The sequence below is a fragment of the Anoplophora glabripennis genome, unplaced genomic scaffold (assembly GCF_000390285.2).
Source record: "Anoplophora glabripennis isolate ALB-LARVAE unplaced genomic scaffold, Agla_2.0 scaffold941, whole genome shotgun sequence".
In the NCBI taxonomy this organism is placed as follows: domain Eukaryota; kingdom Metazoa; phylum Arthropoda; class Insecta; order Coleoptera; family Cerambycidae; genus Anoplophora; species Anoplophora glabripennis.
In genome coordinates this window covers 131,263-152,700 of record NW_019417042.1, presented here as the reverse complement: position 1 = coordinate 152,700, position 21,438 = coordinate 131,263, and the positions used below count along the sequence as shown (strand labels likewise).

Below are 21,438 nucleotides of genomic sequence, written 5' to 3'. Positions count from 1 at the left end.
TTTTGGATCTCTTTTCGTAAATATGAATTTTTTTCTGGACCTCCTTAAAAATTTTCAAAAGTATCCGGACCCCACCTAAAATTACTTGCTGACCCCTGCTCTAGGGTCTAGGACAGGGGTCGGCAAGTAATTTTAGGTGGGGTCCGGATACTTTTGAAATTTTTTAACGAGGTCCAGAAAAAAACTCATATTTCGTACTAATTTTTTATTTTCATTTGCATTAAGAACTCAAAACACACACAATTGTAAAATACTAGAAAAAATGATAAGGGTGGCACTCAAACGTAAAAAAATATTTTTTAAATAATTTATTTGAGTAATTTATATTTTCAAAAAATTTTTGGCGGTCCAGTATTTTACCTTCCACGGTCCGGATCTGGACCGCGGTCCGCCAGTTGCCGACCCTTGGTCTAGGAAATGCTTATTATTCTAAAAAATATATTTTTCGGTTTTTGAAATTTGTGCAAAATTTTCTTTCGAATGAATACACCACGATAAAATCTAACCAAAAACAAAGAAAGCTGTGCGTCTCTTGAACGTATCGAGATATCGAAATACAGATTTTCAACGTTCAATTTTTCTCAAAATTCAAGCCTCTCGGGGCCTGATTATTTTTGGTCTATCTACATGGGAAATCGGTAAATTGCTAAATGTGTCGAAATTGAGCCACCCCGTACATCTGAAATTTAATTTATTTATTATTTACTTCTTCATTATATTCTATTTATTTATTTTATTTTTAAAACTTTGTCAAACAAAAACGTAATATTAGTTGTAAAAAATATATATTTATAGTAAATGTCTTAAATATTTCAGAATTGCAAAGGAAAAATATATATAAAAAACACTTATTGCGAAAAAAACTCAATTGATCATCTACTACTGATCCCCTTAGCCTAAACGCTACAACTCAAGGTCTAAGAACTAAGATTTCATAATTTGGATAAGCAAGTTCCTTCCCATCGAATGGAATATAGAGAACTCCATGGCTGGGATGAACCTGGAATTGAAAATAAAAAATAATTGACATTAAAATTTCGCATAGGACGTTTCAATAATCTTATGTTTTTATTATTACCTTGCCAACAGTTTGCGAACCCTCATGCTCTACTCTGCCGATAAACAACGGTTCCCCGTCCGACGTTCTGCCCCCTTCAACGGCACCCGGTGGAATGTCTCCACCGTTGGTTGGGACCCAATCGAAACGTTGCTCACAAAGCACCTACGGATCAAAAATATAATAAAATCCATTAGATTACATATTAAATGATTTATAAATAAATACAAATTACCTGAAAATTGTCCACGCCGATTTCTTCCCCGTTATAAGCAACGTACGCTACGTGTTTTCCTGGAATGACCTTGGCGGGGATCCAGTCCCCATCGTGGAAAGCCCTACCGACGTAAATCTGGTGTCCGTCGATGTCTACGCCACCGTGCAAGGCGGTGGTTGGAATGCCACCACGAGCAACGGTGTCAACCCAGTAGTAAGCTAGAGAAATTATTGTTATTACTAGAGTTTGTTGGACATTTACTTGCTAGTTTCATGTTAAACATAAATGAAGACGAGAGCGACTCTTAGATTGTAGATAAAGGATTAATTTATAATCATCCGATAAAAATGAATATATGAAATTAAAAACACTTCAATAGTTAATCAAGGACCAATTTTGTAAAGTGTTTTTAAACCGTTATTCGCTGCTCCTAATCTGATCAATCTCTAAACTCTGAGTCTCCAAACTATGGAGATAAGGCTTGTTATATTAACTTTTGGCCAGCTTATACTACAGCGCTAGAAAAATTTTTAAAATAGCAAAATTTTCATACCGGCAAGTTTTAAATACACATATAATGTGTATCTATAAGTAGGAGGTTTGTTTTTTTAGGCATTAATAGTATGTGTTCCCCAGAATACTAATCTGAAATCAGTTTTTTTTTAATTGAATCGAGTCAAATTATAATTAGTTTTTAAACTGCATTTAAACTCTTGTCTACGCCATCACTGGGCAGTACCCAACTCAATTGTATCGGCGTGCTTATAAGTAAAACTAATTTCATGTGTTTAAGTGAATTACATAATCTGCATTTACTAATCCACCTGATATGATATGACAATAAACTGTAATATGGAAATGCATCATACATGCCAAACACTGTATTGTCAGCATTGTTTATTTTCTGTTAATTAAATTTATGCCGATAAAATGTACTCAGAAGGAAATCCCAAAATTCCCGAAAACATGTGGTATGTTTTTTTATATTATATTTCGTTTTTATGTTTTTGTTTTCAAAGAAGTATAATAAAAAAAAATCTTTCATTACACGTCCAGAAATAGATTTTTCCCTGCTTGCATGACTTCCATGAAACACTCACGGAAAAATCCTTATTTCCAGATTCCTAATGAAATATATGTACTATATTGATAACCTATACTTGTTATTTTGTTAACATATTTCTAGGTACTCTATCTGGATGGTACTTTAAAAAATTTGCATATTTTATCAGTTCAGCCAATTCTGCTACAAACGGATTTCACCTCACGATTTGTTGATAAAATCAATCACATACTATCATTATTTGCTTTTATCATGAGGAAGATAAGCTGCAGAATCAATAATACAATCGTACTTAAAAAACTTACCAGGTCCTTGAAATCTGTACTTATTGTTAGTTTTGTAATATTCAATTTATGAAATATTTCTATGGTTTGAAATTGTTATAAGTATAAGATGAGAACAAAAAATATGAAAGAAAAATAATTTTTTTTTACAAAAAAATTGACAATTTTAAATCACATCTCTGCTAACTTTTGTTAAATAGCACTAAAAATAAACACAGGTAATACTACAAGATTAAAATGTGTTAAAAATAAGCACAGTGAAAACAATTGAAATTTTAATATAAAAAGTAAAAACACTTTTAAATGCCGCAAAAATTGATACAAACAGTTATTAAAAACTTCCAATGCAAGTTTGTATATTTATTTTAATAATAGAAAAGTGTGTCAAACTTACCAGCCATTTGAAGTGTGCAGTGAACTGATATCAATGGAAATATGAAGATCCAGGTAAACAACCTGCCATAGTATATATAGAACTACCTACCCTCCCATTTCTGTTATCTTATCTGAGCAATTAGTAGTAGGAGAATGACTCAAAAGCCAAACAGGACACTGGTTCTTCTCGAAAATACAACACATAACTACTCGTTTACACTTACGCTTCCTGCTAATTTATTATTAAATATATTTTAAAAATTATACATGTGATAAATAAATAACAATCCTACGTTTATTCTTAAATTATTTCTTGGATTCTAACTGGGTAATCATGTTGCCAATCTTTTCGTTCAGTTGCGTTTGCGGGAACTGTAAATTACATTTGCTCTGTACGTAGAGAAGACCCTGTATGTCTCTCTGTTGGAATGCGATTTCTGCCGCCTCTTCTAGACACCTAAAAAAGGTGTTTAGTACAGAAATTAACAGAAATGTGTCAAGTTTGAGGATGATTATAATTTAAATGCTTTTACTCGACAACTTATACAGGGTGTCACAAAAAAGTACTTTCTTAGAAAAGAGGGCTCTCCTTATGCCATTTTTCATTTAGGAGTTTGTTTTTCAAGATAGAGGGTGTCAAAACAACATTTTTAGAAAATATTTAGGATATTTTTTATAATTTTTTTGAAGTAGATTTTTTAAGATAGGTATTTTTTATCCTATGCTAATATTTTTTGTGTAAGTTTTGTGTAATATTGTGTGTAATAATGAAGAAATGGAACGTTTTTTTTAACCAAAATTACACAAACAGTGTACAAATGTTCAGATTCAAATCTTTGTAAAACTTCAACTACAGAAAATGATAATGATCTGAAATTATAATTTTTTTAATCAAATGAAAATAATGCAGACATTTTGTAAAAGCGGATTGATTTTGTACGATTTTGTGACGGTTAATTTAAAGTCCTTATATTCTTTTGTCAATGCAAAAGAATGTTTGATTGTTTTTAAAAAAATCATATTTTTTGTATGATTTATTAATATTAAGTAATATTGGTATGTGGATAGTCAAAAATTATTTTTTGTAAGTAAACAAATGTATGTTTTGAAATACATACATAGTAATTTTTGTTACTTTGTAGATTGTAAAAAATAAATAAGAATCATATTAAATTTTAATAGTTTTTTTTTAAAGCACTGTGTTTAGTTTGCGAATCTCTGTGTCAATGACCTTCGACATTGTACCTTACGAATTAATTATGTGCTTTTTAATATTTTCCAGAAAAACCTGTTTTCTTTGAAATTTGTAATATAATGAAATTGAAAATTTAAATTTGATGAAAATAGGAAAGGAATTTTCTGGAGCTGCAAAGATATAACAAAAAAAATTAAATCAATATCAAATTTTTTATTTAATTATAATTTAAAAAAAAACAACTTTTTATTTATTATTTTCAACAATTTTTTATGGACTTCCATATTTAGATTTCTTATGCAAAACTACTTCATCGCTGTCGCAAATTTTTTATTTTTTTTGAAAGTATTAAAAAGTGCATAATTAATTCCTAATAAATCCTGTAAAATGATATGTTTGATGCTCATAAATATTCAAATCTTGGAAAATTGTATAAGATTTCCCAAGAATTTTCCGCAATATTTTTTTCTCTAATTCACTTCTGATATTTAAAAATTAATTGACCATTAATTTGGCTCCAAAACAATAATTTTCACATAAACTGTACCTCATTCAAAAAATATATGGGAAAATTATTGGGAAAATCGAAATTTTTCCTAGGAGCAATTTTATAAAAAAAATAATTTTGAATAACTTTTATTTGAAACTTCTTTTCGAAAAAATGCATCTTCTTTGAGATATTGACAGTTTTTGGTCAAAAAACGCGAAAAATCATATACAGGGTGTCTGATAATTAGTGTCCAATAATTTACCACTTGATTCTATTGCTAAAAATAAAAATATTTTTTCATATAAACATGGGTCGAGAAATGCTTCCTAAGGGAACTACGCCCCCCTAAATGGGGCCTCAAAAAATTCATTCATTCATTTTTTAAAATATTTAAGAAATGAGTTGAAGGAAAATTATTAATTTTGACACCATGAATGCTCATTAAAAGTCGAAATAGTTCCTCATGTTGGCCTCTGAATTTGAAAATTTGAATGAGCAAGATGATCTATTTTGACATTTAATGAGCGTTCATGGTGTCAAAATTCATAATTTTCCTTCGACCCATTTCGGAAATATAAAAAAAAATGAATTTTTTGAGGCCCCAATTAGAAAGCATTTCTCGACCAATGTTTACATGAAATAATATTCTTATTTTTGACAATAGAATCAAGTTGTAAATTATTGGACACTAATTATGAGACACCCTGTATATATGTCTATCTCAAAATGCCTTTTCGTGGAAAAATTTTGTCGCAAATTTGATTTTTTTTAAATTATTAATTAGCTAGAAAGCCATTGAATTTAGAAACTTGTTTGTCCCTTGATTTTTGTTTCGTAAAACGCAATGTTTTTGAGGAAAATGGCGAATGAAGATATGCATTCGATCACATTTTGACGTTTTACGAAAAAAGTATAAGGAGACAATAAGTTTCTAAATTTAATGGCTTTCTAGTGGACTGATAATTTTTAAGAAATTTAAATATGCGACCAAATTTTTTTTGGCTCCAAAGACAAGGGGGCCCACGAAAAATTGTCTTAAGGGGGTTCCCCGCCAAAAAACGTAGCACCATCAGATTCCACATGTCATAAAATCCCTGTGTACCAAATTTAGTGATTCTCGTACAACAGGGTTNTGTTTTCTTTGAAATTTGTAATATAATGAAATTGAAAATTTAAATTTGATGAAAATAGGAAAGGAATTTTCTGGAGCTGCAAAGATATAACAAAAAAAATTAAATCAATATCAAATTTTTTTATTTATTTATAATTAAAAAAATAACACCTTTTTTATTTATTATTTTTAACAATTTTTTATGGACTTCCATATCTAGATTTCTTATGCAAAACTACTTCATCACTGTCGCAAAAAATTTCAAAGAAACCTGATTTTTTTTTTGGAAAATTCCTAATGAATCCTATAAAGTGATACGTTTGATGCTCATAAATACTCAAATCTTGGAAAACTGTATAAGATTTCCCAAGAATTTTCCGTAATTTTTTTTTCTCTAATTCACTTTTGATATTTAAAAATGAATTGACCATTAAATTTGGCTGCAAAACATTAATTTTCACATAAACTGTACCTCATTCAAAAAATATACGGGAAAACTATTGGGAAAATCGAAATTTTTCGTAGGAGCTATTTTATAGAAAATTTAATTTTGAACAACTTTTATTTGAAACTTCTTTTCGAAAAAATGCATCTTCTCTGAGATATTGACAGTTTTTGGTCAAAAAACGCGAAAAATCATATACAGTACAATGTTTACACAATATTCTTATTTTTGACAATAGAATCAAGTGGTAAATTATTGGACACTAATTATGAGACACTAGTCTATATGTCTATATGTCTCCTGTCTATATCTCAAAACGCTGTATGTTACTGGTGGTTGCGTGTGTGACATATGATTTCTAACCTAAAAGCCTATAATTTTCTTCAAAAAAGTTCGCTTATCCCGCTTTTTATGTCTAACTTTCCTAGAAGTTTACTTTTATAGTAAAATTTAAAGTGGTATTGATCCCAATTTAGTGGGAAGATTACAGAAAAATGGTAAAAAATCAGTTTTCACAATGGAATTTAAGATATCAAACCTGTAATATGTGTTTCTAAAAAAAGGCAGCTTTCCTACAAATATTACCCAGATTCAAAATACACTCTGTACAGCATAACATCCTTTGTATAAAAAAAAATACTTCAGAAATACAATACAGGGTGTTCCGAAATTCATGTAACAAAATTTGGTTATAGATTTTTAAGACAAATTTAGGGGACCCGTATTTTTTCTTTTTGCCCACTGGCCCCCTCTTTCGGATTTACAGCCCCCTGAAGTCCGCCCCTAGAATCTTTTTTTTATATCTCAGAACCCTGTTGTACGAGAATCACTAAATTTGGTACACAGGGATTTTATGACCTGTGGAATCACACAGTGCTACGCTTTTTGGCGAGAAACCCCCTTAAGACACTTTTTTGTGAGCCCCCTTGTCTTTGGAACCAAAAAAATTTTGTAGCAAATTAGTTTTTTTTTTAAATTATTAATTAGCTAGAAAGCCATTGAATTTAGAAACTTTTTTGTCTCTTGATATTTGTTTCGTAAAACGCAATGTTTTTGAGGAAAATGGCGAATCAAGATATGCATTCGATCACATTTTGACGTTTTACGAAAAAAGTATAAGGAGACAAAGAGTTTCTAAATTTAATAGCTTTTTAGTGGACTGATAATTTTTAAGAAATTTAAATATGCGACCAAATTTTTTTGGCTCCAAAGACAAGGGGGCCCACGAAAAATTGTCTTAAGGGGGTTCCCCGCCAAAAATCGTAGCACCATCAGATTCCACATGTCATAAAATCCCTGTGTACCAAATTTAGTGATTCTCGTACAACAGGGTTCTGGGATATAAAAAAAGATTATTCTTAGGGGCGGACTTCAGGGGTCTGTAACTCCGAAAGAAGGGGCCACTTGGCAAAAATAAAAAATACGGGTCCCCTAAATTTGTGTTAAGAAGCTGTGACCAAATTTTGTTGCATGAATTTCGGGACACCCTGTATATGAAGATATTAGCAAAAGCACAATTTTTGCCCATTATAAATTTACATTATAAAAAAAATGTATGTATTTCCCTTCTTCCAAATCACGAATAGACTGCAGCACTCAGACATAAATAAATAAATGAATGTTTACTAAACTTTTACACAACAAATCGTATACATATACTTTATATTTCTGTTAAAGTAAATTAAATGAGAGCGACAATTTATAAAATAAACCCATGAGTAATAATTTCAGGGTATTACTTTCCAATCAGTTCAGGCATTTCCTTTTGCTGAAAAGTGATTTCTTAATTGTTATCTATTGGAACGTTATCTGAGAATAAAAAAACTGTGGAGCAGGTAGTTTAAGTAATATTTACATAGTGATCAAAATGTTTACTAGTCTGCGGGAGATAAGATTAAGTATTTCTAGAAGTACTTGAACGGCAGAAAACAATTGTACCTACGATTCGAACTTTAACCTGGCAAACTACACCGCGGAATAAATATTATTGTCCTCTGAAAACACTTGTAAGAATCAAATAAATTGAGTTGCAAGATAATTTAAATCGGGAAAAAAAAATTGAATAAAACCAAATTCATTGAAAAAGCGGGATCGTTAAAATATCAATAACAAATAAACATGAGTGAAATATAAAAGCGTCTCACTTACCCGACTTTAATGCAGTACTTTACTTTCAAGTCCTCGCTGACCCTCGACAAGTACTTTAGCGCCTCTTCCTTGTTATCGTTCTGAAGGCAAACGTCAACGAAGGGCGCGTACCCGATAGGAGATTTTTTTACTTTAGAAAACTTTTCCAACTCTACCCACTCCTTCTGCTGCGCCAGGCTGTCTATTTTCAACCACCAATATCTAAAATAGCAGAATTCCCGTCACGGCCTTCCCCCTTATCACCAAACTGCATCGGATTTATCTGTTTATCAGTTTTTATCACGCTGCAATTTAAAAAAATATACCTTTTATCTGGAATCTTGTAGTCGTTTCTGAATTTTTCAGCCAACTTGGTCTCGTTCATCTCCAAGAGCGACTTGCAAGTGTTGTGCACCGACAAGCCGGCGAGTTTGTTTTTAGCGGCCGGTAATTTCTCTTCGATGTCCCTCTGGAACCTCAACAGCTTCAAAGTCTCATCGCACATTCCGGCGTACAAATCCTTCCTACCTTTCTTGTAAGCCTCCATGGCAGACGTTAGTAACGAATCTTTCATATGCTTTTTCTAAAAGTTAACCTCCTGGAATAAAACGATTAAATACTTTGATGGATTTTTACCTTTTCATCCAGACTCTCGAGTATGAAAGTTTGAGCTTGCGCAGAAAAATCGTCCTCTTGGATGTAAATCTCGTTCAAAGCCTGCGTGTTGTGCTCTTTGCAGTACTTTATGTATAACGATTGGGCAACGGGGAAATTTCGAATCGTCATCTAAAATGAAGTTTTAATTGGAACATCCTGTAAATATAAAATAGGTGTAACAAAAATTAGGTCTGACATTTTACCTTGAAATCGCCAAGCGGCATTTTTTCCCTCAATTTCAAAATAACCATATAAACTAAGTCAGTGTCTCCGCTCTCGATAGCTTTAATAAGGGCGGGAGTGTTCTCTCCTAACTCTAAGAGTAATTTGACTTGTTCGCTAGCCTTCGATTCGTAATCTAACAACTGTAAAATTATTAGTAGTCCAGGCGATATCTGTTTCGGGTCAATGTCAACAAGTATTATAAGCCTTAATTATTTAAATTTTAAAATGGCGTAAGTCCATCTTAGTTGAATAGAAAAAGGCCAATGTATGGAGTTTGGTCCTTGAAATACTTTGAAAACGTTTGACAAACGACCAAAGTCCACTGCGATCGACTTTGGCCCTTTTTCTACTAAGTTCCAGATTTAAAAAATTGCAAAAATGCTAGTTTATTTGTCAATTTTTTCAGACACTTGAATAATACCTAGTATATTCATACTTTTCCCAATTAAACTTCTTAGTGCATAGAATCGTCACACCAAATTTCATCCAATTCAGTTCGATAATTTTTACATAATAATTGTTTAATTTTTTTTTTAATTAAAAAATTTTCAAAATCAAATTTCTAAAAATCTAAAGCCTTTGAATACTTGAAAATTTCACCACAAAAAGAAGAGCTCTCAAGCTTTAAAATGCTTTTAGAAAAATTCAAATTGGACGATTAGGTGAGCCGTGGTGACTGTTTAAACATTTTCCCAATATTCTCGCTTATAAACAATTGCAATAATTTAATGTTTTTAAAAATTTTTTTTATTTTAAAATATGGTTTGAAAGTACTCGGAAAAACGAGTATTTAAAAAAAAAACCTTATGATCCGCCCATTATTCCTATTCCAAGTACTTTATAGATATAAATTTTCAAAATTTGCAATCACGGACGTCCCATTTAAAATGTCACTCAGATATTCAAGACCGCGTGAAATCAATGAGGTATCAGTGGTGAGGGGAGCAAACACACAGCTACTCCGATCTGAATTCTCGAGTTCAAAACAACGACGCTCGGAAAAATTTCAATTATCTCAGCTTCTAATGGACCAATTTCGATGATTTTTTTTTTAAATCGATGTCTCACAATTAAAAAAATTCAATTATCATATTTTCAAGTACCTTTTATTATTAATTATTGGACTTTTGACATGCCGATAAACAGTTACTTTAAAAAATTATTAATTTATTATGTTTATTTATTTACTGTTAATATTCACTACCAAAATTTTTGCATGTTGCACCAGGTAATACTAGTAAGTTTGTTTAAATATTATAAAATTGTTTAAACAATAATTATTTAAATAAACAACTGAAAATTGGTATTAACGAGACTTTAACGGGCTATAACTCCGAAAATAATGGGCGGATCATCAGTTTTTTTTTTAAATACTCGTCTTTTCGAGGACTTTTAAACCATATTTTAAAATTAAAAAAAAAATTGAAAAAACATTAAATTATTGTAGTTTATAAGCGTGAAAATTGCAAAAATGTAAAAAAAACACTACGGCTCACCTAATCGTCCGATTTGAATTTTTCAAAAACCATTTTTAAGCTTGAGAGCTCTTCTTTTTGTGGTGAAATTTTCAAGTATTCAAAGGCTTTAGATTTTTAGAAATTTGATTTTGAAAATTTTTTAATTTAAAAAAAAATTAAACAATTATTATGTAAAAACTATGGAACCGAATTGGATGAAATTTGATGTGATGATTTTACACACTAAAGAGTTTAATTGGGAAAAGTATGAAGATCTTAGGTATTATTCAAGTGTCTGAAAAATATTGACAAATAAACAAACATTTTTTGCAATTTTTGCAATGATTTTTCCGATTTTTGCAGTAACAATAATTTTTTTTTTCAAACTGCAACTAACTCTTATATTGTTCAAAATTTAATTTCAAAACTTTTTTTCCTCTTCCATTTTTGTCTAAAATGAATAGTTGCTAAGTAGTCGACGAGAAATCCAAGAATTATTTTGCTATTTTTTTATACTTTTTTGCAATAACAATTAAGCCAACGTTATTTTTTATTTGCATAGAAAAATTATAATTTTTGATGTTATTTAGAAGCCGTTAGAGCAAAAATCTCCGATCATATGCGTTTTACCCAAGTATACACTTTTTAAAGCAGATACCACCTGGACTATAGGTAATTATTTGGAAAACACTGAAAATCTCATAAAATTTTTCCCGCACCCTATTTTCAAGGGTGCTGAATACAAATCTGAAGTTAGTTTTGTATCTGACGAAACGACGAAACTAGTTTTCAAAAACAAAATTTCAAAATTGTAATTGTAACTCAATTTTTTGTAACTTTTTTTTAGTAATTTTTCATACCCCGCCACTAGACAAGCTAATGTAACCTCAAATAACCACACAACTGACGCCCTTCACTTCGCACTGTTGACCCGCACTATCTCCCTTTACATGCACTGTAGACTGCTTACAATTCGTGTATTTGTAATACGTGAATGCTACAGTGGCGGCGTACACAAGTAGTAAAGTGCATTTTAAAAAACTACTTATAACTCGACTATTCATTTGATTAAAAACAAAAGAATTTCAGATTCGTATTCAAGGGAACACGTACTATTAGATTTGTGTCCGGTACCCCCGAAAATAGGATTATAAAATTTTTTATAAGGTTTTAAGCATTTCCAGTTACACTAAATAATTATCAACTATTAAAATCGATGAACCAGAGATAAAATATTTGTAACAGTACCTTTATTGCCAATTTTTTTCTTCCGTATTCCGAAGCTGTACTAGCAATCTCGCTGTATGATATACCCGAAGTGTATCCTAACTTTTCCGCTATTTCTCTAGCTACGGTTTCCTCTTCTAGCTGAGACTGACTAACCTAAAAAATTTTACGCAATAGAAAAGACTCGTAAAATCAATTAATAACCTAATGTACCTTATACTTTGCCCAGTGCACCAAAATGTGACTGCTCCCTTCCTTGTCCGGCAGTTTAAGATATTGTGCGATTTGCAACGCTAGGTAATAATTGTTCCTCGTTATTAAGCGATCCAGTAGGCTTTGCGCCCTCTTCTTCATAAAATTTAACCTAAAGCAGTGTTAAGCAAATATCTTTCGAGAGATTTTTAATAGTCAATGTCTTTAGAAGGATACTGAGTAATTGTCAGGGGAATGCCAACCTTAGGGTCTCGAACGGCATTCAAAACCCTCAACCACCGACACATATTTACGTAACTGTCTGATCTCATGTCGGCGATGAAGCATTTACCAAACTGTGCAGCCTGAAAAGAACATATTGTATACAGGGTGGTTCATAATGATGTGCAAATATTTTAAGGAGAAAGTAATTTTAGGGGGGATACATCCAATATATTTTTTTGATTTTTCTCCCTGAGAAAATATTCAGATCTCAAAATGGCCGAAACAATTATTTTTATTTTTTATTTTTTTTTCATTTAAACAGTTAAACTTAGAAATTTGAATTTTGGTACACGTTGAATGGTATTGTTTGGTAGTCTTTTTTTTCTGGTTTATGACTGAATGAAATAAATTAGCACCCCTTGGTTTTATTTCTCTCAAAATGTTTTTCTACGTTAACCAATTCCAACAAGAAAAATAGCTTTTAATACTACATTTCATTTAGAAACTTTTTTTACTCTTCTCATTTTTTCGTATACTTAATGGTTTGCGAGTAAATACATCAATTATTTTTCCTTGCCGATTAGGTACACATTAGTATAACAGTTACCCAAAACAATCGTCATTTTTGACATGCTTTTTGCAATAATTCTTTTTTATCGATAGGAAAAGCTAAGCAAATATGAACTAAAAATTTAATAAAAGAAAAATAAAAGCTAATTTTTTTCGCCATTTTGAGATTTGAATATTTTCTCACACCTTAAAATGTTTGCATATCATTATGAAACACTCTGTATATTTTGTGTGAATAACAATTTGTTTTTTTATTAATCAAATTATTTTTTCTTTTTTTGAAAAGCAACACTTATCTTTGCAAATTCACAATTTGTTTTATACAGAAAAAAAACAAATTGGATGTGGTCTATAAATTTTCGTTTCAAAACACCTAGTTGCCCTGACCTCTAGCTAACTTTTACTTTAACGAATATTTATTTTTATTACTTTGATTGCCTTGGACCTTATTGGTGTGTCTCCATAATTTGTTTGAGCCATCCATCCAGCAGTTTCATTATCCTTTTATTTTTTGTTCTGCCCTTCTAGACTTGGTTATGGCCTACCACTTTACTTGTTTGCAGTTTTGTTTACTGGAATTCAATTGTTTTACATCTCTTTCCTTAGACTGTAACTGTATGTTGATTCTTTATTGGATTTCTGTTTTATTTGTTTTTGTCTGGATTGTTTCCTTTGTTCCTAGATGAGACTACTGATTTTGTTTTTTGGCTGTTTTCATTACTTGAGTTTCTTTAATCCACAATTTCACTTGAGACGATTAACCTCTTCTTTTAATTTTATTTTAAATTTATGCAATTTGATTTATTGTCTCCAGAGCAATGTTTGACTTTGCTTATTGACTTGATACGAACTAGATTATGACCAATCCTGAGTCTTAAATAGGTTTTTACAGAACAAATGAATGTCGAAAACTTTGTTTTTTTTATACAATTTTTAAGTCTTCACACATTCAAGTTTTTTGAGTTTTTCACACCTTCACCCTCACTTCTTAAAACTAAACACTTTTACAACTATTTTTCTTGCATAAATATTTTCCTTACAACAACTTTGATATAATTCTTACAACGATTTTGAGAAATTTTCTTTTTATTCCGTTTTTATTGCCGTTCTGTTTTTCTATTTTTCGTTTTAAATTAACTTCAAAATATCAATAAAATCATTACTGAAACTACCTATTGATATAGCAATTTACTCTTTTTGATATAGAAAATATGGTTTTTATACAGGGTGGTCCAGATTTTAATTGACAAACTTCGGGAAAGTTTTAAAAAACAAAAATTAACATCACTTTGCTCTATGAACATAGACGCAGAAAACTACGGTTTATGAGATACAGGGCGTTGAAATTAACAAAAATAAACTAATTTTTTGAAATATCTGGAAAACCGCATCATAATATGTCTCATAACTCTTAAACCATTCACTTTTCGACAAAAATAAAAGAGTGTTTTTTCATCCGGAATATGTCAGACCGTTGTAAAATGTATTCATATTACCAATTAATTCAGTGGCATAAAAGTTTTACTTTAAATAAGGAAACGATATCATTGTTTCTCTGCCACTGGTTTTTGAATTTGGACTGTGTGCATACAGAACTAGGACAAATATTTGAAAAAAAGTTTGTACCAAATTTGGATAAATTTGATGAAGCGATTTTCCCGATATTTAAAAATTTTTTTTTACTTTTGTTAATTTCAACGCCCTGTATCTCACAAATGGTGGCTTTATGTGCCTATGTTCATAGAGCAAAGTGATGTTAATTTTTGTTGTTTAGTACTTTCTCGAAGTTTGTCTATTAAAAATCTGGACCACCCAAATTCGTTTCATTTTTCCTTATTTCAACGCTTTATTTACTTGGATAATATGTCTCATAACTTGTAAATTATTCACTTTTCGACAAAAATAAAAGGATGTTTTTTCATCCGGAATATTTCTGACCATTTTAGAATGGTCAGAATGGAATTCATATTACCAATTAATTCAGTGGCGTAGAAGTTTTACTCTAAATAAGTAAATGACATCCTTGTTTCTCCGCCACTGGTTTTTGGATTTGGACTGTGTGCATACAGAACTAGGAGAAATATATGAAAAAAAATGTGTACCAAATTTGGATAAATTTGATGGAGCGGTTTTCCAGATATTTAAAAAAATTGTTTTATTTTTGTTAATTTCAACGCCCTGTATCTCACAAATGGTGGCATTCTGTGCCTATGTTAATAGAGCAAAGTGTTGTTATTTTTGTTATTTAGTACTTTCTCGAAGTTTGTCTATTAAAATCTGGACCACCCTGTATACTAAGTGATGAATGAAATATTGAAAAATCCTGATGAGTAGGGCTGTCAGAGAGAGCCGCAATTCAATGTCATGCAAAGCGGGTCAATTGAGACAGACGCGAGCCGCTGCCTAAGAACGCTTTTCATGTTCACGTTAGTATACTGTTGCTTTATCGTACGGATGTTGCGTAATTAATTCCTATCCGTTGGTGTTTATCATATGGTGTATTGTAGACAATTTAATTTGTTGCTTTTTAATAAATAATGCGTACGTCTATGTCTCGCGGCTCCTTTCTGACAGTCCTACTGATGAGAGTTCAACGAAATGATATATGCTCAATTTCCGTATTAAAATCAAATTCAACCTTGTGCTCTGCCTTCTGGAATAATGTTTGTATGCTATTGCTTGTTTTTGGATAAGCATCTCCAATCAGTGTCCTTTTTTTATATACAAAGTAACAAAGTTTTCAGTTTTCTAGCGGTATTGTTAAACTTTTTTAAAATTTCATATGAAAATTGTTATGTTATTAATTTACTTTGCATTTTTATGGGTTTTCTAATCCATTAAATGCATGTGCAGGTAGTTTTTTTATTAGTTAAAATTTTGTATTTTAATTTTGTAAATTTGATTTTTGCCTCGTTATTTCACGTTTTCTCAGTGTTCTATTACAATTTCCTTTTTCTTTACTTATTTTTATTCTAACTTAAACTAAATTTTCAATCTTTTAGTTAACTGTTTTTTTTTTGGCAAATTTTATCAAAAATTTCAACAAAAGTTTATAAATACGCACTCCATTTCAAAAAACCGCACCAATTTATATATACCTATTAAAATACTAACGCGTCTTACCCTTATCAACATTTTTTGAACCTCCGTATCGAATTCATACCCAACGGCCTCGATACACTGGCTCACAGCAGTCTGCAGATCGTTCTTCACTAAACAGATGTACTCGTTAGCTTTGTGGCTCCCTTTCTACAACAAGTAACTTAATATTAGAGCAATTATTAACATCTTGCAAGGGAAGGAACCTACTTGAAACTGTTTAGACGCCTCGAGCAAGAAACTGCCCGGATCCGTGCTGTTGATTCGAAAAATCTTTTGGACCACCTCTGGAACTTTCTGCAGCAACTCGTGCTGCATGTTGGATATTATCCTGACACCGTCGATTTCCGACACCAGGTGAACGGAACTGTCATAAGAATACAGCATCTTCTGCCCATATTTACCAACCACTAAGAGGCTACAGTCCCGTTCCCAGTAGAGTACGACGGCTTCGTTGCCACACCTAAAAACGCAGTCACAAATAACCTTTTCACAAACATTTAAGCACAGGTTACTTACCAAATGAGTTGTTTGGGTTTGTAGATGCTGCTCGTATCAATTTCGCAGTACTTTGTTCTTAAGTCAGTAGAGCCGAGCCAGAGATGGCCAGAGTCCGTATAGAGAGCCAAGTGGCGCGCATTTAAAGAAACAGACATTTCTAAAATAGTCGTGTATTTGTTTGTAATGTCAGGTTCCAACTGAAATTAAATACGTTACAAAAGGAACAAATCGTGTTTTAAATGTATTACCATAGCACTGGTATGATGTTCATCCTGCTTTAATCTGTATAATTCTAGGCCTCTGGTAATTAAAACTTCTGTATTATTGTCTTCAGAAACGACTGCCCAACAAGTTGGATCGACAGTGGACCCTACAAGTTATTTATTAATAGGACCGATATTGTTTTTAGATGATTACAAATGTCTAGCAATTTAAAAAATAAGTGATGTCTGCAATCTTCTAGAACTGCAGTAAAAGACACAAAATTTGTCATTATCATCTACCAAGAGATTAAACAACAACGTTATGGGTTTTTTATATTCAAATCACAGCCCCAATACAAATAATTTGCCTCAAAAACACTTACTTGGTAATTCAGACAACTGCCTAGTTTTCGGCTCTTGGATATTGTGTACCAAAAATATTTTAAAGTTAGACGTCATCACTGCTATCCCGGTGAAGTTTTGGGGGCTGATAAAAATTTTAGCGTCTATAACTTTAGCGTCTTGCACCTTCTGACTTATGGTAAAAGTGTGTAAATATTTGCCGAACATATCATGAATAACCACCATTCCGTCCTCCTGAACGCATATTAACTTTTCATCGTTTGACCAGCCCATGTGAACAATCGGCCTCCTCGTCCACTATAACGCTTATTTATTATTTATTTTGTACAAAAGGTTGTAAATATGCATTTAAATTAACTTCTGTACCTTAAATGAAGCTATTTGTTTTCCCGAGCCAGAATAGATCGATATTATCGGTTGCCCGGTACCCTGAACCTTAACAAATTTTTTATCATCCCTACGGAGGGCTGTGGGGCCTCCGTAAGAAGCTGATGCGGCTACATAGTTTTCCAAATTTATTTCTTGATGCCATGCCATCGAGTAGATTTCAAATTTTCTGAAAGAGTGGAGTACTAAGTATTTTTTAAAAGGAAACCTTTTATATTTACCTATAATAAAGTTCTCGACCGAGCAGAAACCAGTCAGCGGTTAGCATTGCTGCAGACATTTTTGTGGAATTATAACAGCAATAAGTGGAGACTGTGCGGAATACTATCTAATTTAAAAACGTAAAAATTAAATTACCGACAAAATTTTCGATTGAAAGGTTTTTCTTTGTTGACATGTTACTGTCACTAGTGCACTAGTCATTTTATTTTTGCCCTCGTTGATTCTTTACTGACTGTATTCACTGTGTTGAGCACAAAATGCTATCTATAATTTCTTTTATAGAATAATCAAGGAGACCGTTAGATGGCACTGTAACCACATAAGAAAGGATAAAAATCAATATTTAAATGACATCTAGAAATTATGGGCGTGGTTTAACTCTATGACCACAGCAAATTATGATGTCATCACAAGACAAGATTCCTAACCTTTAAGATTCATGTTTGTTTACATAATTTTTTAAGTAAATATTTCGTGTTTGTATTTTGCAATAATTAGTTAGTTATTAATAATAGTTTTTAATAAGTTAATGGTGTAGTGTTTAATATAAACTGTTAATTTACCACGTAAAAATGCCTGGCTTGAGATGTAGTGTTGCAATTTGCTATAATAATTTTTATAGTGCTAAACAAGACAATTTAAATATTTTATTTCATGTGTTTCCTGTGGATAAAAAACGCGATTTGTTTTATCATCCAACTGGACAAATTTATAGTGCACATTTTGAAGATTCAGGCTTTGAACCGCCATCTCCAAGCAGAGCTATTAAGTTTACCATCAAGAAAAAGACTTTTAAAGAAAACAGGTATGTTTATTACAACAATAGAATAATAATTTAATTAAATCATTATTACATTTTTAACTATAGCAGTAATTGTGAGAAATCAGCAGATTACCATGTTTTGGTTTTGCTTTACAAATTCGTACCTTAACCTATCCTATACAAGAAAATATACCAGAAGCCGGTAGATATAGGACCAATATACACTGCTATTTTTTAAATTGTACATCTGACCCTGTGCACAAAAGTTGTGAATTATATGTATTTTAAATGTGCACAAAGCAGGCGCTATCGGGCCATTAGTTTTGGCACAATTGCAATTTGAATTTTTTTGGTGCACTATTTTGCAGAACTTCTGGATGTGTTAGAGGTGGTCCGATTTTTATTTTTCAGCCGGATTTTAAAAGTAGAAGTATAATACTACAAAACGTATATTCTATTTTCCGATAAAATGATCCGATAGGTGAAAAATTCCTCCAAACATACATGCGGAGTAGTGAGCGAAGATCGGGAGATGGGGGACAGTGGAATTTTATTTCAAAATTTCAATGGAGAAGTACAGTTTGCATATAAACGTAATATTTTAGACTCAAATCATTTCCTTAACCATAATCATAACTGGTCGAATTTGTTATTTTATGTTAAAAGGAGCGTGGTACAAGAAAATTGACAGTTTTAACTTTGCCTCTTATTTTCTTATGGGATATGCAATGAGTCAGAAAGAGATGACGGTTGAACGAAGATAAACAGAGGAGTTTGGTGACGTATTTGTTTTTTATTGGCTGATTGACTTATGCGGCGACTGTCTCTTTGGACCGTGAATGCGAACTACTATTATTTAAATTCACTTCGCTAAACGAAAGATTCATATTCAGTTTTAATCTAACGTATTTTTTCAAAATTTTCGATAAATTTCTTTCCCATCAGGGAAGTAAGTAGAGTTTAATAATTATAAATACGACGATGTTGAATAGCTTATCTTAAGGGAAGTGAAAACAATTTAAAAAATATTTAATTCCCACACCATAACTTATCCTCGATCATAGAGCTTCCTGTTTGTATAACAAAATGTATGGGTGCGATATCAAAAACATGTTAAATATCTGCATAAATTATTGAAATCCAAACATAAGTGAATATACCGTCCAAAGATGAAATAAATCTGTACAAATACGTACAATACAGGATTATGGGTATCGTCACAGTAGAACAGGTCTTTAGTACACAATATACCTACAGCAAACACACCGAAATATGAGAAGAGAAAGGTAACTTATTCTCTGTACTTTTACTGTTCCTATCAACGACACATCCTCACGTGTGTGCTGGAGCCAGTTAATGGGCACAAGAACCGCAAACGTACGTCTGACATTGAGTAAATAACTTGGGGTTTATCTTAAGGAAACTACTAGTCCAGCCAGCAGCCTCCACCAGTTAGTCAGTATCGAGGTGGCTGAGTGCGACTTGTTGAACGCCGTTTCAATTGTTACTGTAGGAACGACCGCGCGAGTTACTACCTTGATTTGGCGTTTAACATTCTCGCGTACGTTTTCAAGGGTTTCTACTTGATTGCAAAGACAAGTTTGGCTACCAGCGGGCATGTAAATTTGCGAAATTCGACGTCAGTGTATGTTGTCCATCATTCCACTTGGTTGGTGTGAACTTACTCGAGTGCTTGTACTTTATTGAACTTTGTTTTCGCCTGTTTGCTGTGAGTTATGAGAAGTTAATTTCGTGCCATTTTGGGATATAATCAAGAAACATAATTAAAGGTAAAATTTACATTTTATCCAATATAATTTGTAGGTTGTTTCATTTACCAATGTTTTGTTTTATCAAAGAAGCACTATCTCGACAGTAAATACTTTCATATCAGTACGTTGACAGTTTTTGATTAAGCATATCCACTTATGTCATTATAATATAGGTATGTGGTTAATATTAACAGTTACGTTTAAGTTTTTATGAATTGTAAGTCATATTATAGGTAAATATCTTATATCAGGAGATATAAATATACCTACCTTACCTTAATTTATATACAAAACATAAATAAAATTTTGAATGTTAATCACACATTTTTAATGTAAAATACTACTTTTATTTAATAGATTTCTTTAAAATTGTCTATTTTTAGTTAATATGGATGGTTGTATACGAAATTTATGAAATTTTTCTTCTGCTTTACCTACAGTTGTTTTTATTTCAAATTTTTTCTCGATTTTTTTTGGAATTTGAAAGTTCCTACTACTTTGTTTGTTATACCATACAAAAAAGTATTTAAGTACTTACTTTTATGAACTATTATGCATAAATCTACTAATTATTTAACGTTACATAATTAAGTATAAATAATTAATAGATCTCTGTAGAAAGCACTTACCTTTATGACTTTTATGGTTAATAGTAAATACTTAAATGTACTATTAAAGTATTGATATTTTATGATGCTTGCAATATTAGTTTTCTGCGTGCTTGTATGAGAAAATGTCAAGGCATCGACATTATTCTTGATTCAAATAAGAGAAGCGAAGTCATAAAATAAACAATAGAAAATTTGTTTATATATGTGACATACTCAGAAATGTTATGAAATGATGAAAGTTTTGAAATTTCCTTGTATAATTTTTTTCCTTGCTTGTATAGATAATTTAAAACTGGAAGAAATATGTTAATTTAGCTAACATCAGGGGCGAGCAGATAAATGAAATTTAATGGAGAAAATGTGATAGGGCGTCGCTAAGTAGTGCCTTAAAATTCAAAAAGTTACAAACCCTAACTCGAAACGATTTATTTTATATCATACTCACAATAGTCCAGTTACTATGTAGCTGGAAACATAGTAATACCTCCGAATTTTTTATAACTGCACCGATTTTTCTCAAAATTTAGAATTAGGCTCATCTTACCCCCCGCTTCAAAACTTATATATGCGCTAGGTGTGCTTTTTGTTCTTAAGGGGTGA

The 21,438-nt window shown here is 31.5% G+C and overlaps 3 protein-coding genes across 6 annotated transcripts in view; 1 reads left to right on the top strand and 2 right to left on the bottom strand.

Annotated features, from left to right (window-relative positions):
* Window positions 1-775: 775 nt before the first annotated feature.
* On the bottom strand, window positions 776-3,110 carry LOC111692120 (natterin-4-like). The gene is made up of 4 exons (XM_023455861.1): window positions 3,016-3,110; window positions 1,293-1,492; window positions 1,079-1,222; window positions 776-1,000 (listed from the first exon to the last, which is right to left on the bottom strand). Exons 1-4 carry the CDS (start codon window positions 3,020-3,022, stop codon window positions 911-913), a joined length of 441 nt encoding a protein of 146 aa, XP_023311629.1. The 5' UTR covers window positions 3,023-3,110; the 3' UTR covers window positions 776-910.
* A 93-nt stretch (window positions 3,111-3,203) lies between these two features.
* LOC108915209 (vacuolar protein sorting-associated protein 16 homolog) lies at window positions 3,204-17,893 on the bottom strand. Of its 3 annotated transcripts, XM_018721185.1 has the most exons (15): window positions 17,692-17,893; window positions 17,450-17,639; window positions 17,104-17,380; window positions 16,766-16,887; window positions 16,536-16,714; window positions 16,227-16,479; window positions 16,041-16,166; window positions 12,360-12,487; window positions 12,144-12,294; window positions 11,952-12,086; window positions 9,225-9,386; window positions 9,001-9,150; window positions 8,691-8,947; window positions 8,386-8,586; window positions 3,204-3,453 (listed from the first exon to the last, which is right to left on the bottom strand). In XM_018721185.1, the coding sequence occupies exons 1-15, from the start codon at window positions 17,748-17,750 to the stop codon at window positions 3,303-3,305; spliced, it is 2,541 nt and encodes an 846-aa protein (XP_018576701.1). In that variant the 5' UTR covers window positions 17,751-17,893; the 3' UTR covers window positions 3,204-3,302. The 3 variants fall into 3 exon arrangements, with proteins under 3 accessions (XP_018576701.1, XP_018576702.1, XP_018576703.1); XM_018721186.1 differs by lacking the exon at window positions 3,204-3,453 and having other exon boundaries at window positions 8,545-8,632; XM_018721187.1 differs by lacking the exon at window positions 3,204-3,453 and having other exon boundaries at window positions 8,580-8,647.
* Window positions 17,894-18,287: 394 nt separating this feature from the next.
* LOC108915212 (chaoptin) overlaps window positions 18,288-21,438 on the top strand; it is a 36,037-nt gene continuing 32,886 nt past the window's right edge. The window contains exon 1 of one of the 2 annotated variants that reach the window (XM_018721190.2): window positions 18,288-18,497. The gene's annotated coding sequence lies outside the window, so the exon portion shown is untranslated. Of the gene's footprint in view, window positions 18,498-19,928; window positions 20,246-21,438 lie in introns of those variants that run through there. The other variant, XM_018721189.1, reaches the window with a different exon arrangement.

What these genes read in the sequence shown, in the direction of transcription:
- LOC111692120 (XM_023455861.1), bottom strand. An exon ending in TCGGCGTGGACAATTTTCAG is followed by an intron (nt 1,223 to 1,292) that starts GTAATTTGTATT and finishes TTTGATCCGTAG; the next exon opens with GTGCTTTGTGAGCAACGTTT. An exon ending in GTTCGCAAACTGTTGGCAAG is followed by an intron (nt 1,001 to 1,078) that starts GTAATAATAAAA and finishes TTTCAATTCCAG; the next exon opens with GTTCATCCCAGCCATGGAGT.
- LOC108915209 (XM_018721185.1), bottom strand. Translation starts at nt 17,750, where the DNA reads ATGTCTGCAGCAATGCTAACCGCTGACTGGTTTCTGCTCGGTCGAGAA. An exon ending in AGGCGTCTAAACAGTTTCAA is followed by an intron (nt 16,167 to 16,226) that starts GTAGGTTCCTTC and finishes TACTTGTTGTAG; the next exon opens with AAAGGGAGCCACAAAGCTAA. An exon ending in TGCCGCTTGGCGATTTCAAG is followed by an intron (nt 9,151 to 9,224) that starts GTAAAATGTCAG and finishes ACTTCATTTTAG; the next exon opens with ATGACGATTCGAAATTTCCC.